General features: G+C 42.4%; 1 protein-coding gene across 1 annotated transcript in view; it reads right to left on the reverse strand.

The window, feature by feature from the left end:
- Nucleotides 1–9175, reverse strand: part of LOC134297951 (uncharacterized protein C10orf143 homolog) — a 31093-nt gene extending 21918 nt beyond the window's left edge. The window contains exon 1 of the mRNA XM_062976979.1: nt 8861–9175. Coding sequence (XP_062833049.1) covers nt 8861–9175 — 315 coding nt within the window. The remainder of the gene's footprint in view (nt 1–8860) is intronic.
- Between the last annotated feature and the right edge of the window lie 3199 nt (nt 9176–12374).

A 12374-nucleotide genomic window follows, 5' to 3' on the forward strand; every position in this document is an offset into this window, starting at 1 on the left:
TCTGTGCCCTTCTTCAGAAGATTTCATCTTGCTTTCTCTCCCTGTGACAACTGGATTTTGAAAAATTTCACTTGTTGTGGAAACAAGGATTGGTGAGAAAGCTTCAGTGGAGACTAGGCATGTGCTAATTAATCGGAATCATCGTAAATCAGATTAAAATCATATTTAATCCGATTTGTGAATGGGGTTCCGACGCGCATTAGTGCTTCGGATTTAAACCGGGATTTTGAAGCGTTGGAGCCCATTCATTCAGTGGGCTCGGAAATATGTTCAGATATATGAGGAAGCATTTTGGATGCAACCAAACTTGGTTTTCGGGGAGAAGCAGCCTAGCCTGGGCTTGCCTCCCTGACCAATCATTTTGCACGTTCATGCAAGGGGAGGGGTTTGGACGTCCTCCCTGAAAAGCGCCTGCTGCAAACCACGAGGCTCATTCTGGGCTGGGGAGTTGGACAGAGAGGGTGGCTGCTGCTGGGCTTCCTGCTGGCTGGTCTTTTGGTGCCTGACTCCCTGCCTGCCTGACTGCCTGGCCAGGCCTGTTGGAAAAGGCAGTCAGGCAGCCATTCAAAGAAGAACTCTACTCTTAAGAAGAAAAGGCATTTTTGGGGTGGGTGAGAAAGGGGGTAGTTGTTTTTTCTTTTAAACTTCTAAAATAAAGAAGTAAAAGAGGAAGCATTTTTTTTTATAAAAGCAGTTGGTGGTAGGGGAAAGTGCTTACTTTAAATATCTGATGCATTTTATTTTAAAATCAAGCTGCTAGAAGTATTTATTTTTTGAGAAAAAAGTGGGGGTTGGTGGTATTTTGGGTAGGGGAAAGGGCTTATTTTATGTTTGTTTGTTTGGCCTCCTTGAAGCACTGCGTGTCCCATCATTTCCAGGAACCCTCTCTGCTGACGTCTGGGGATCCTAGCCACGTTACACATAGCTGAATCCTTCTTTGGGTTCAAGCCCTCTGGGTTAAAGTCACAAACTCTTGGCCCCAAAAAGCCCTGTGAAACAGGAAATAACACTTTCAAACTAGGAACAGAGTTCCTTATTCTGAGGCTGATGGGCTTCTGTCAGGAGTGGTTTGATGGTGTGCTATGATTTCTGTTCCTGCCTGATAACTGTCCCTTCCTAATTGGTTCTGCCACAAAAACATGGCAAAAATTTATTACACTGCCAGAACTTTGTCTTTGCACAAGGGACATCGTGCTACGATAGCACATTCTGGTTTGCTGCATGTCCACCAATTTAACAGAGTTTCAGCCATAAAAACAACGTTTCTGAAGTAGAACAATGACTTTCAAAGTAAAGACAACCCAATGGAACAGGAAATAAAACTTTCAAATCAGGAACAGATTTCTGCAATTATTAAAAATGTTTTTATATAAACTACTAGCTGTGCCCGGCCACGCTTTGCTGTGGTTTAGTCTGGTGGTGTTGGTCAGTCTACATTAGGTTGTATTTATGCTGTGACCTCCACCCTTCTTTATACTTACATTAGTAGTAGTATTTGAAGTCTGTTACCTTCTTCAATTTTTGTGTTGATTGATAATTGCTTGAGATCCCTGTTGTGTTTTGTTTGTTGTTAATCGTGATGTCTGATTCTGCTGAGTGCGGTTTACATCTTATTGTGGTACAATAGTTTTTTTTTTTTTTTGCCTGTGTAGGTGTTTATTATTGTTGTTGTAGTGATCATGAAGGCTAGATAAGTTAGATGGTACTGTATTGTTTTTTGGAGGCCCAGTGTAGCACTGACTGGCCTCTCAGCCTCAGTGCCTGGCTGCTTCTTGCCTGTGATGGTGTAGATTCTTATTGTTGTTGTTGTCATTGTTATTATTGTAATTGTTTTTTTGGAGGCCAAGTGTGAATGTAGGGATTGGGAAGGTGGATGAGCACTGAATGGCCTTGTAGACTCAGTGCATGGCTGATTCTTTCCTGTGTAGGTGTTTATTATTAGTGGGTGAGTGGATGGATAGATGAGTGGATGGATAGATAGAGTGGGTGTTCTCCTTGTTTCCTTTATTCCTATGCTGTTCCCTTTCTCTCCTCCGATCCTGAGCTTGCTGATAAGAACACACTGGTCAGAAAGGAGGGTAAATATAACCGGATCAATGGTCTTTCTCTCCCTTTTGCTCTTGGCCTTCGGGGCAGAGAGGGAGGGCTCTTGTACTTGGCGTTCCTTTGCTTCCCTTCCCTCTCTCCTTCCTTCGTTCTATCCGTCCCAGCCTTTTCTGCCTGCGGAGCCATGGAACTGGGTCAATGGGTTGGATGGCGGGGAAAGGGAGAAGGAAGAGGCCTCTAATTGAAATGCATGGACTCCATGCCATGGGGTGCTGGAATTTGTAGTTTGCATCCAGTCCAACCCCTTTCTTTCTTTTTGTCATGGAGGAAGAACCCACCCAAACTTCTCAGACAGATGGCCATCCAGTTTAGTTGCGTTGTTATAGTCACAATGCATTGTTGTGAGTTTTCTGGGTCCAGATTGTGGTTTTGTGGTGTGGTTGTGTTTTTACAACTGGGAGGCAAGGCTTTTGCGTTGTGTTGTCAAGTTTTGTATTTCTGGGGCATTTAGTTGTGTGCCAAGTTTCGTATTTCTGGGGCGTTTAGTTGTGTTGTTATAGTCACGATGCATTGTTGTGAGTTTTATGGGTCCGGATTGTGGTTTTGTGGTGTGGTTGTGTTGTTACAACCGGGAGGGAAGGCTTTTGCGTTGTGTCGCGAAGTTTCGTATTTCTGGGGTGTTTAGTTGTATTGTTATAGTCACGATGCGTTGTTGTGAGTTTTGTGGGTCCAGTGTGGTTTTGTGGTGTAATTGTGTTGTTACAACTGGGAGGCAAGGCTTTTGCGTTGTGTTACCAAGTTTTGTATTTCTAGGGCGTTTAGTTGTGTTGTTATAGTCATGATGTGTTGTTGTGAGTGTTGTGGGTCCGGATTGTGGTTTTGTGGTGTGGTTGTGTTGTTGTAACCGGGAGGCAAGGCTTTTGCATTGTGTTGCCAAGTTTCGTATTTCTGGGATGTTTAGTTTTGTTGTTATAGTCACTGCGCCCGCAACTTTATCCTTTTATATATATAGATAAAAATTTGCCAAAAATCAGAAGATAATGGAAACGTTCTGAAATTTGGTGAGCTAACAGTGGTAAATGTGTTCTAAACCTGTAACACGTTTTATCAGGATAGCTCAAAAAATGAGGGCAGGAGAATCCCCTAAAGTTCCCCCCATGCTGTTTTTTGCTATTGCGCATGCGTGTCCACCATCAACGAATTAATTATGAATATTTTGAAGTTTTGTAAAGTTTCAAATTTTTTACTTCAAAATTCGGAAATGACTTTAGAAACAAAGCACCAGAGCCCCCTACTTTCGAAGAGAATTTAGAACCATTTTTTCCCCTGGATCACACATGCCTAGTAGACACCTTTCCCCCATGAAAACTCTTTCAAGAGTGCATTTTCCTTCTGAAGTGTAGATTTCTCTCACTTCCTGTTGTCTCACTCTCATTTGTAACTATGAGTTGTTTGTAAGTCATATGTTTGTAACTCAGGGACTGCCTGTTCTAGGGTTGGTGCCACCTGGTGTGGTGGCCCATGGTGTCATCCCATGTCCCAGGCCAATACCTGTGTTTTACTGCTCTTATTGTGATTTGTTATCTGCTTGAATATTTGTACTACATAATGTATCTTTATGGCATTGAATGTTTGCCTTTTTATATTGTGAGCTGCCTTGAGTCCCCATAGTAAAATGGGGCAAGACATAAATAAAGTTTACTTACAATATTGTAGCTAAAACATCAAAAAGAAAGAAAGTCAACATCAGCACATATTTAAAAAACAACCAGGAATTGTAATTAGGGAAAGCCCTATTTGGCAGAAAAGGCTAAAGACCTTGTAAAACGAAAACTCTCAGGATTCCACAGCAAGCAGCCCTGGCAGTTAAAGTGGTGCCAAACTGCATTCATTCTACAGTGTCTAGGAAGCCAAGGTATTTGAAAACAACAAGAGAAACCAAAACCTGGATGTCAGGCAACTGGAGGAGGCTGCTTCCCAGAATCTCAGGCAGTGCCAAGAACCAAGAGCCTTTCTTTCTGCCAAGGAAGGCATCAAATCCTCCATGAGCAAATCCAGGTCACACAGGGTGCCTTTCAAAGGAGATGCCTGGGAAAGGGCTGGAAGACAACTTGCCAGAATGGCAGAGACACTCAAACTGTTTTTTTTCCCCTTTGTTAGTCCTTGTTGCAATTCAGTTTTGAGACTGCAACTAGTCGTTCGAAAAGGGCTGCTCATTCTTTTCCCGAAGTCTATTTCCAAGTTTTGTCTCTGGGTGCACGCACACTGTTGAATCAATGTAGTTTGACATCGCTTTGACTGCCATGCTATGTAATATGATAAGCTATAGTTTTACAAGGTCTTTAGCTTTCTCTGCTGGTGCCCCACCACAACGACAATTCCCAGGAATCCATTACCAATTAAAGTGGTGTTAAACTGAACAGTGTAGAGATGCTCCCCCATGTATTTCATGGAGTTGTCTTCGGCAAGAAAGACTCAGAGGCGGTTTTGCCAGTTCCTTCCTCTGAAAGAGAGTACCGTATATACTAAAGTATAAGCCGACCTGAATATAAGCCTGATCAAATCATTATTCTCTTCTTCTTCAATGTAAATGTGCTTATGTATCCTTTTTAATAATAATAGAGTAAAATAATACATGTAATAATAATAATAATAATAAATACAGGAAAATAATACATGTAATAATAAATAGAATAAAATAATAAATGAAATAATAATAAGATCAGAGTGAAATAATAAATGTATTATTATTAATAATAAAAATAGAGTAAAATAAATGTAATAGTAGCAACAATAATAGAGAAAAATAATAAATGTACCATATATTCTCGAGTATAAGCTGACGCAAATATAAGCCAACCAGGACCCTCACCCGAGTATAAGCCGAGGGGGGATTTTTCAGTCTTAAAAAAAGGGCTGAAAAACTAGGCTTATACTAGAGTATATACAGTAAGTAGCTATTGGCAGTCTCCCATCCAAGTACTAACCAAGGCTGACCCTGCGTAGCTTCCAAGATCAGTCATGATCTGGTGCCAGTAAGGTTACTATCAGAATTGATCAGGAGAATAAAAGGTAAAGGTTTCCCCTGACATTAAGTCCAGTCATGTCTGACTGGGGGTTGGTGCTCATCTCAATTTCTAAGCCGAAGAGCTGGTGTTGTCCATAGACACCTCCAAGGCTATGTGGCCGGCATGACTGCATGGAGCGCTGTTACCTTCCCACTGGAGCGGTACCTATTGATCTACTCACATTGGCATATTTTCGAACTAGGTTGGCAGAAGCTGGAGCTAACAAGCGGGCACTCACTCCGCTTCCGGGATTTGAACCTGGGACCTTTCGGATTAAGAGAATAGCAATCTATAATTTAATTTACTGCTGTCCATTAGCTTGAATATATGGTATATATCTGTGTATGTGTGCGTGTGTGTGTGTATACACACACAGAGTTTATAAATAATAATAATAATAATAATAATAATAATAATAATAATGTATTACTCGCCTCTCCTGAAGTCTCGAGGCGTGGTACAACAAAGTCAAAACATATGAGCATAAAAATAAATGCAATAAGATACATAGGTAATAGTAACACTATGTAACACAATTTTTGTCCCTGGGTTATAAATGTCATTTCCTAATTGGTTCTCTCATAAAAACATGGAAAACATTTATTAAACTGCAAAACTTGGTTTTCACAGGACATCTTGCTATAGTTTTTCAATGAATATGTGATAAGAATCTCAACTAATTCCACACAGTTTGTGGCAACCACAAAAACAAAGTTTCTGAAGTAGAACAACTACATTCAAAGTACAGTAGAGTCTCACTTATCCAAGCTAAATGGGCTGGCAGAAGCTTGGATAAGCGAATATCTTGGATTATAAGGACGGATTGAGGAAAAGCCTATTAAACATCCAATTAGGTTAAGATTTTACAAATTAAGCACCAAAACATCATGTTATACAACAAATTGGACAGAAAAAGTAGTTCCAATACGCAGCAATGTTATGTTGTAATTACTGTATTTACAAATTTAGCACCAAAATATCACGATATATTGAAAACATTGACTACAAAAATGGCTTGGATTATCCAGAGGCTTGGATAAGCGAGGCTTGGATAAGTGAGACTCTACTGTACTATGTATCGCATAATGAAACAGGAAGCAGTACTTTCAAACTAAGAACAGAAAACATTTCAAATTTTGTTACATAATGTAATAATATCTATCTATACACATAATAAAAGTGAAAATATGTATGTGTGTGTGTAGCTGGGGTGTCCACTTCCACACACAAGCTCTGACTTCCACAAAGAACTATAGCTCCCAGGAGACACCATAGGCCCTCTCTCAAATGACATTGCAGATTATAGAGAGTGCCATGAACATGTACAAGACTCCTGCCAATGTCCTACACCAACACCATACTTTCCCCCACCCAAGTGAAGATTTTCATAAAACTTCATCCTAGATTTTCTGTTTTTCCTCCACCAAAGATACCTCCCAGTGTTTCTTATTCTCTCCATTGGTGTGTAATATGCATGAGACCGCCCACTGCCTCTCCCTTCACCCTTTCCTATTATTTTCTATGGCACATGGCAAACAGAGGCATTGATCAGCTACTGAACATACTGGAGAAGTTTGGGGAGAATTCACCATGATTTCTAGGAGTTATAGGTACTGGGATGCATAATTCACCTGCAATCTATGAGCACTCTGAACTCCACCAAAGATGGATCTGGAACTAACTTGGCACACAAAACCCCCATGACCAACAAAAAATACTGGAGGTCTTTGGAGGGATTTATAGGAGTTGTAGTTCACCTACATCCAGAGCGCACTATGAACCCAAACAATGATGGATCTGGATCAAACTTGGCATGCATATCCAATATGCTGACATTTAAATACTGGTGGGTTTTGAGGAAAATTGGCCAGGATGTTTTGGAGTTGTAGGTACTGCGATTTATAGTTCACCTGCAATCAATGAGCACTCTGAACACCACCAAAGATGGAATTGGACTAAACTTGGTACACAGAGCCTCCATGACCAGCAAAAAATACTGAAGGTCTTTAGGGAAAACTCACCTTGATTTGGGGGAGTTGTAGTTCACCTACACCCAAAGAGTACTATGAACCCAAACACCGATAGAGCTGGACCAAACTTGGCACACCTACCTAATATACCAAAATTTGATTACTGGAAGGGTTCGCGGGGCGGGGCGGGGGGGGGGGGGGTGACCTTTTTTGGGAGTTGTAGTTCACCCACAACCAGAGAAACTGTGACCTCTACCGATGATGGACCTGGACCAAAGTTGGCACACAGAACCCGCAAAACTAACTCAGCTGACTGGAGGGGTTTGAGGGGACTGACTCACCATAGTGGGAGTTGTAATTTACCCTCCAGGCAGAGAGGACACTGAAGTTGCATCCAGAGCAAACTTGCCCAACATAACAAACTTTAAGTACTGATGGAATTTCTGGGGGTTAACCTGGCATGATGTCAGTTGTAGTTAATCCACAATCTTATTGCATTTTTTACAATTAAAACAATGACTTTTTCAAATAACCTGGGCAGTGCTGGGTACCCAAGCTAGCAATACATAACAATAAATGCACACCATTCTATATATATCTATCCATATATGGCGGAGTGGGATAAACCATTGATGTGCTGAACTTGCTGACCGAAAGGTCGGTGGGTCGACAACCTAGCAGTTCAAAAACATGCAAATGCGAGCAGATCAATAGGTACCGCTCCAGCAGGAAGGTAACTGAGCTTCATGCAGTCATGCCGTCCACATGACCTTGGAGGTGTCTATGGACAATGCCGGTTCTTCAGCCTAGAAATGGAGATAAGCACCAGCCTCCAGTGTTGGAAACAACTAGACTTATGGGGTTGTTGTATGTTTTCCAGGCTGTATGACCATGCTCTAGAAGTATTCTGTCCTGACGTTTCGCCCACATCTATGGTAGGCATCCTCAGAGGTTGTGAGGTATGGAGAAACTAAGCAAGGAAGGTTTATATATGGATGCCTGCCATAGATGTGGGCGAAACGTCAGGAGAGAATACTTCTAGAACCCGGCCATACAGCCCGGAAAACATACAACAACCCTGTGATCCCGGCCATGAAAGCCTTCGACAACAAACTAGACTTATGTCAGGGGAAAACCTTTACGTTTACCTCTTACAAAGACATACGTATATAGGATAGGTAGATATATATATAGTATGATTTCAATATATACCTTTAAAAAAAAGTATGCCCTTAATACCCTAAAGCAGGCATGGGCAAACTTGTGCCCTCCAGGTGTTTTGGACTGCAACTCCCACAATTCCTAACAGCCTACCGGCTGTTAGGAATTGTGGGAGTTGCAGTCCAAAACACTTGGAGGTAACAAGTTTGCCCATACCTGCCCTAAAGCCATTAGATCCTAAAGAGAGAGAGACGGAGCGAGAGAGAGAGAGAGAGAGAGAGAGAGAGAGAGAGAGAGAGAGAGAGAGAGAGAGAGAGAGAGAGAGAGGATCTGGTGCCTTTTAGGGTATTTAGGGCATACTTTTTAAAGTTATATGTACAATCATAGATCCTCTAAAATTATTATAGATGTAGTGGTTTTGAGGTATTTCAAGCAAAAGTTTATTTTAAATGTTTCCATGACACCCGATGACGCAGGCTTGCGTGGTAATAACCTCTCCGCATGCCCAAACCTCCATCGCCAGAGCCTTGCAAAGCAGGAGCGAAAGGAACCTGCAGGGAGCCCAGTTACCAGCGGGGTGTTACTGCGCATGCTCACGCCGCCTCGACCACTTACCCGCTCGGGCTCCAGCCAACAGAATTCCCCGGGCCTCCGCTTCTGCCGCCGCCGCTCCGCTACGAGGTTCATGGCCCACAGTCCCAGGGTCGGAAACAGCTCCTTCTCTGCGCTTCGATCCCCTTCGACAGAGCTGCTTCTTCCTCCTGGGGCTGCTGCTCGGCCGGCGCTCCGCCTTCTTCTCCCCTCCTCTGTCGGCGGCGGGCGTGTCTTCGCTTGGGCCTGCCGGCAGCAATAGGTGCCTCTACACTCCAGCGTAGATGCGGTTTGATGCCGCTTGAATTGCCCGGATCGATGCTGTGGGACCAGGCCCATAGCCAGAAAAAAACATTCGGGAGGGGTTGAAACTTTCCCCCTTCCCCAGATGACTTTTCAAGCCAGTCTCCTCATCTGGCAGGAGATTTCAACAAGGCCCTGAAAAGACTCATTGCTGTGAGTCTTTCGGGCTCTATGGCCATGTTCCAGAAGCATTCTCTCCTGACGTTTCGCCCACATCTGTGGCAGGCATCCTCAGAGGTTTTGAGGTTTGTTGCAAACTAGGAAAAGAAGTTTATATATCTGTGGAAAGTCCAGGGTGGGAGCAAGAACTCTTGTCTGTTTGAGGCAAGTGTCAGTTGCACCAATTGCACCATTCACACTTGCCTCAAACACGAGTTCTTTCTCCCACTCATAGTTAGAATAATAGAATCATAGAGTTGGAAGAGACCTCACAGGCCATCCAGGCCAATCCCCTGCCAAGAAGCAGGAAAATTACATAATAATAATAATAATAATAATACTTTATTTATACCTCGCCACCATCTCCCTGTGGGGACTCGGGGCGGCTTACATGGGGCAGAGGCCCAAACAACATAGAACAAAACATAAGCAACATAATACAAATCATACTATAAAAAGATTAACAGTAATACAATATATCAATTAAAACAAAAATACAGGATAAAAATTGCATTTAAAACACATAAATGGTAAAATTGTAATAAAAACGGGATAGATTATTAAAAACCCTCTGGGGCTGATTAATTAATGACTGTATCTCCAAAGGCCTGCCAAAACATCCAAGTCTCAGTTGTTTCCTGAAGGAAGGTAGAGCACCCGGACAGATTGCCATTGTTCCATGTACTAGTCTCCAGGGCAGCAGAAAACAAGCTTGCTCCCTCAGGCATCCTGGCAGGCATCCTCAGAAGTTATAAGGTTTATTGGAAACTAGGCAAGTGGGGTTTATATATCTCTGGAATGTCCAGGGTGGGAGAAAGAACTCTTGTCTGTTGGAGGCAAGTGTGAATGTTGCAATTAATCACCTTGATTAGCATTGAATAGCCTTGCAGCTTCAAGGCCTGGCTGCTTCCTGCCTGGGGGCATCCAACTCTAAAATAAGAACAGTAAATGAAGGACAATACTCTGAAAACAGGGAAATTCCAGACATGAAACCATCAGGGCCAGCTAACACCTCCCAACAAAGAATCAGGCTTTGAAGCTGCAAGACTTTTCAGTGCTAATCAAGGTGATTAATTGCAACATTCATACTTGCCTCCAAGAGATAAGAGTTCTTTTTCCCACCCTGGACATTTCAGAGATATGCCCATTGCAAAAAAAAAAAAAAAAAAACACCCTTCTTAAAATGCCCATTGCAAATACCTGGCACATTGTAAACAGGATTCTTGGAAGCTCCAAAAAGAATGTGCATTGCAAAGAATAGGTATGTTCTGTACCACAGGAGGTTTGAAAAAAATGGCCATTGTAAATCAGAAGTCTCATGGCAAACACCCAGCACACTAAACAACAGGATGCTTGAAAGCTCCAAAAGAAATGCCCATTTCAAAGAATGGACTTGTTCTCTACTACTCGGTGCTGGAAAAGGAATGTCGTTGCAAAGAACGGGCATGATCCCAACATCAGGATGCTCAAAAAGTAATGGTCATGTTCTGTACTACAAGGTGCGCCACAAGGACTGCTCATTGCAGAGAATGGGCACATTTCCCTGCAACGAGGTGCTGAAAAAGGAATGCCTACTATGAACAATCAGCACCTTCCCTACAACAGGATCTCCAAAAGGAATACCTATTGCAAACGGATGCACCAAAAGAATGTCCATTGGACACAACTTGTATATTGTTATTGTTTTATTATCCCTATGCATTCCCTACAACTGGTATGATCCAAAAGGAATGCCCATTGTAAACACTGGTCCCATTCCCTATAACAGAGGCTTGGAAAGAAATGCCCATTGTAAAGAACAGACACATTTGCAGCAACTGGGATGCTTGAAAAGGAATGTCCATCCAAATAATGGGGATACATTGCCAGTTGGCATGAGAGCGGGCTCCGTTGAAACTTACTGCAGGCTCCAAATAATGTTAGGTGTGCAGAGGGGATGGAGCGGTCCACATTAACTGCATTCATGGGAAGGAATTAGGAGGAATGGTCCTGTCAGGCTGGGATGACAGCCCTTGGGAATGGAATGACAGATGGAGGATTGGATGGATACCCCTGGGAGAGGAATGACAACCCCATGGAGTGGCATGACAGAGCTAGGGCTGAAATGAAAACCCCTGGGGCTAGAATGACAGGCCTGGGACTCCAGTCTCCCAAAACCTGACACGGCTATTCCCTGTCCATTTCTCCCTATCAGTGCGGTTAATTTAATCTACCCTTGCTTTGTTTGTAGCTCACATTTATTTTGAAGGAGCTCTGTCATGTCAATTAGCATTTGCAGCTCCCATTATTTTCATTGCCCAGTCCCTTTGCTCATTGTTTCCACCTGGTATTCTTGTTGGTTTTAGTACATTCCACCTGAAAGTAGGGATGTAGAATCGACAGGTGAACTTGGCAGACAGGTGACTTCCTTTCAGTACTCTTAAAATCTAGCAATCCTACATATGTAGCCTCGTCAAACATACCACTGGCAAACCTCTGTAAAATAAGTATGTACACACAAATGTGCTCATTTATGACTCTGTAGCATTATATCATGTACACGTGGCACCAGGAATGCCATATCACTAGGTTCCAAAGGTACAGAAATCTAATCCTTGCCCACTTTGAGATGTGAGGCCAAAGGACAAGAGGTGCTGTTTCATGTTTATGGTAGAGACAACAAATTGTGATTTAGTTCAGATTCCTTAAATAGCGTTTACCATTAATAACAACCAATATGTGGTTTGCACAAGAAACATTCACTGAGATAGACATTCTGACAAATTTCAGCAATGTTCAACACATTTCCTTGCTGAATGTACTTGACTGGAAACATTTATTTACAACCTTAATTCCAATTAACTCAAAGAGAGAATGTGTGTGTTCAATGCACTTATAAGGAGATTTTTTAAAGTGCATTGGATTTTAAGGTGCACCTCTTTACTGTTGAATCAATGCATTTTGACACTATGCCATGGCTCAGTGCTATGGGATCCTGGAAGTTGTAGTTTGGTGAGAGACTATCCCTTTTTGGAAAAGAAAGCTAAAGGCCATGTAAAATTGCAACTCCCATTATCCCATAGCATTGAGCCATGGC

This window comes from Anolis carolinensis, chromosome 3 (genome assembly GCF_035594765.1).
Source record: "Anolis carolinensis isolate JA03-04 chromosome 3, rAnoCar3.1.pri, whole genome shotgun sequence".
In the NCBI taxonomy this organism is placed as follows: domain Eukaryota; kingdom Metazoa; phylum Chordata; class Lepidosauria; order Squamata; family Dactyloidae; genus Anolis; species Anolis carolinensis.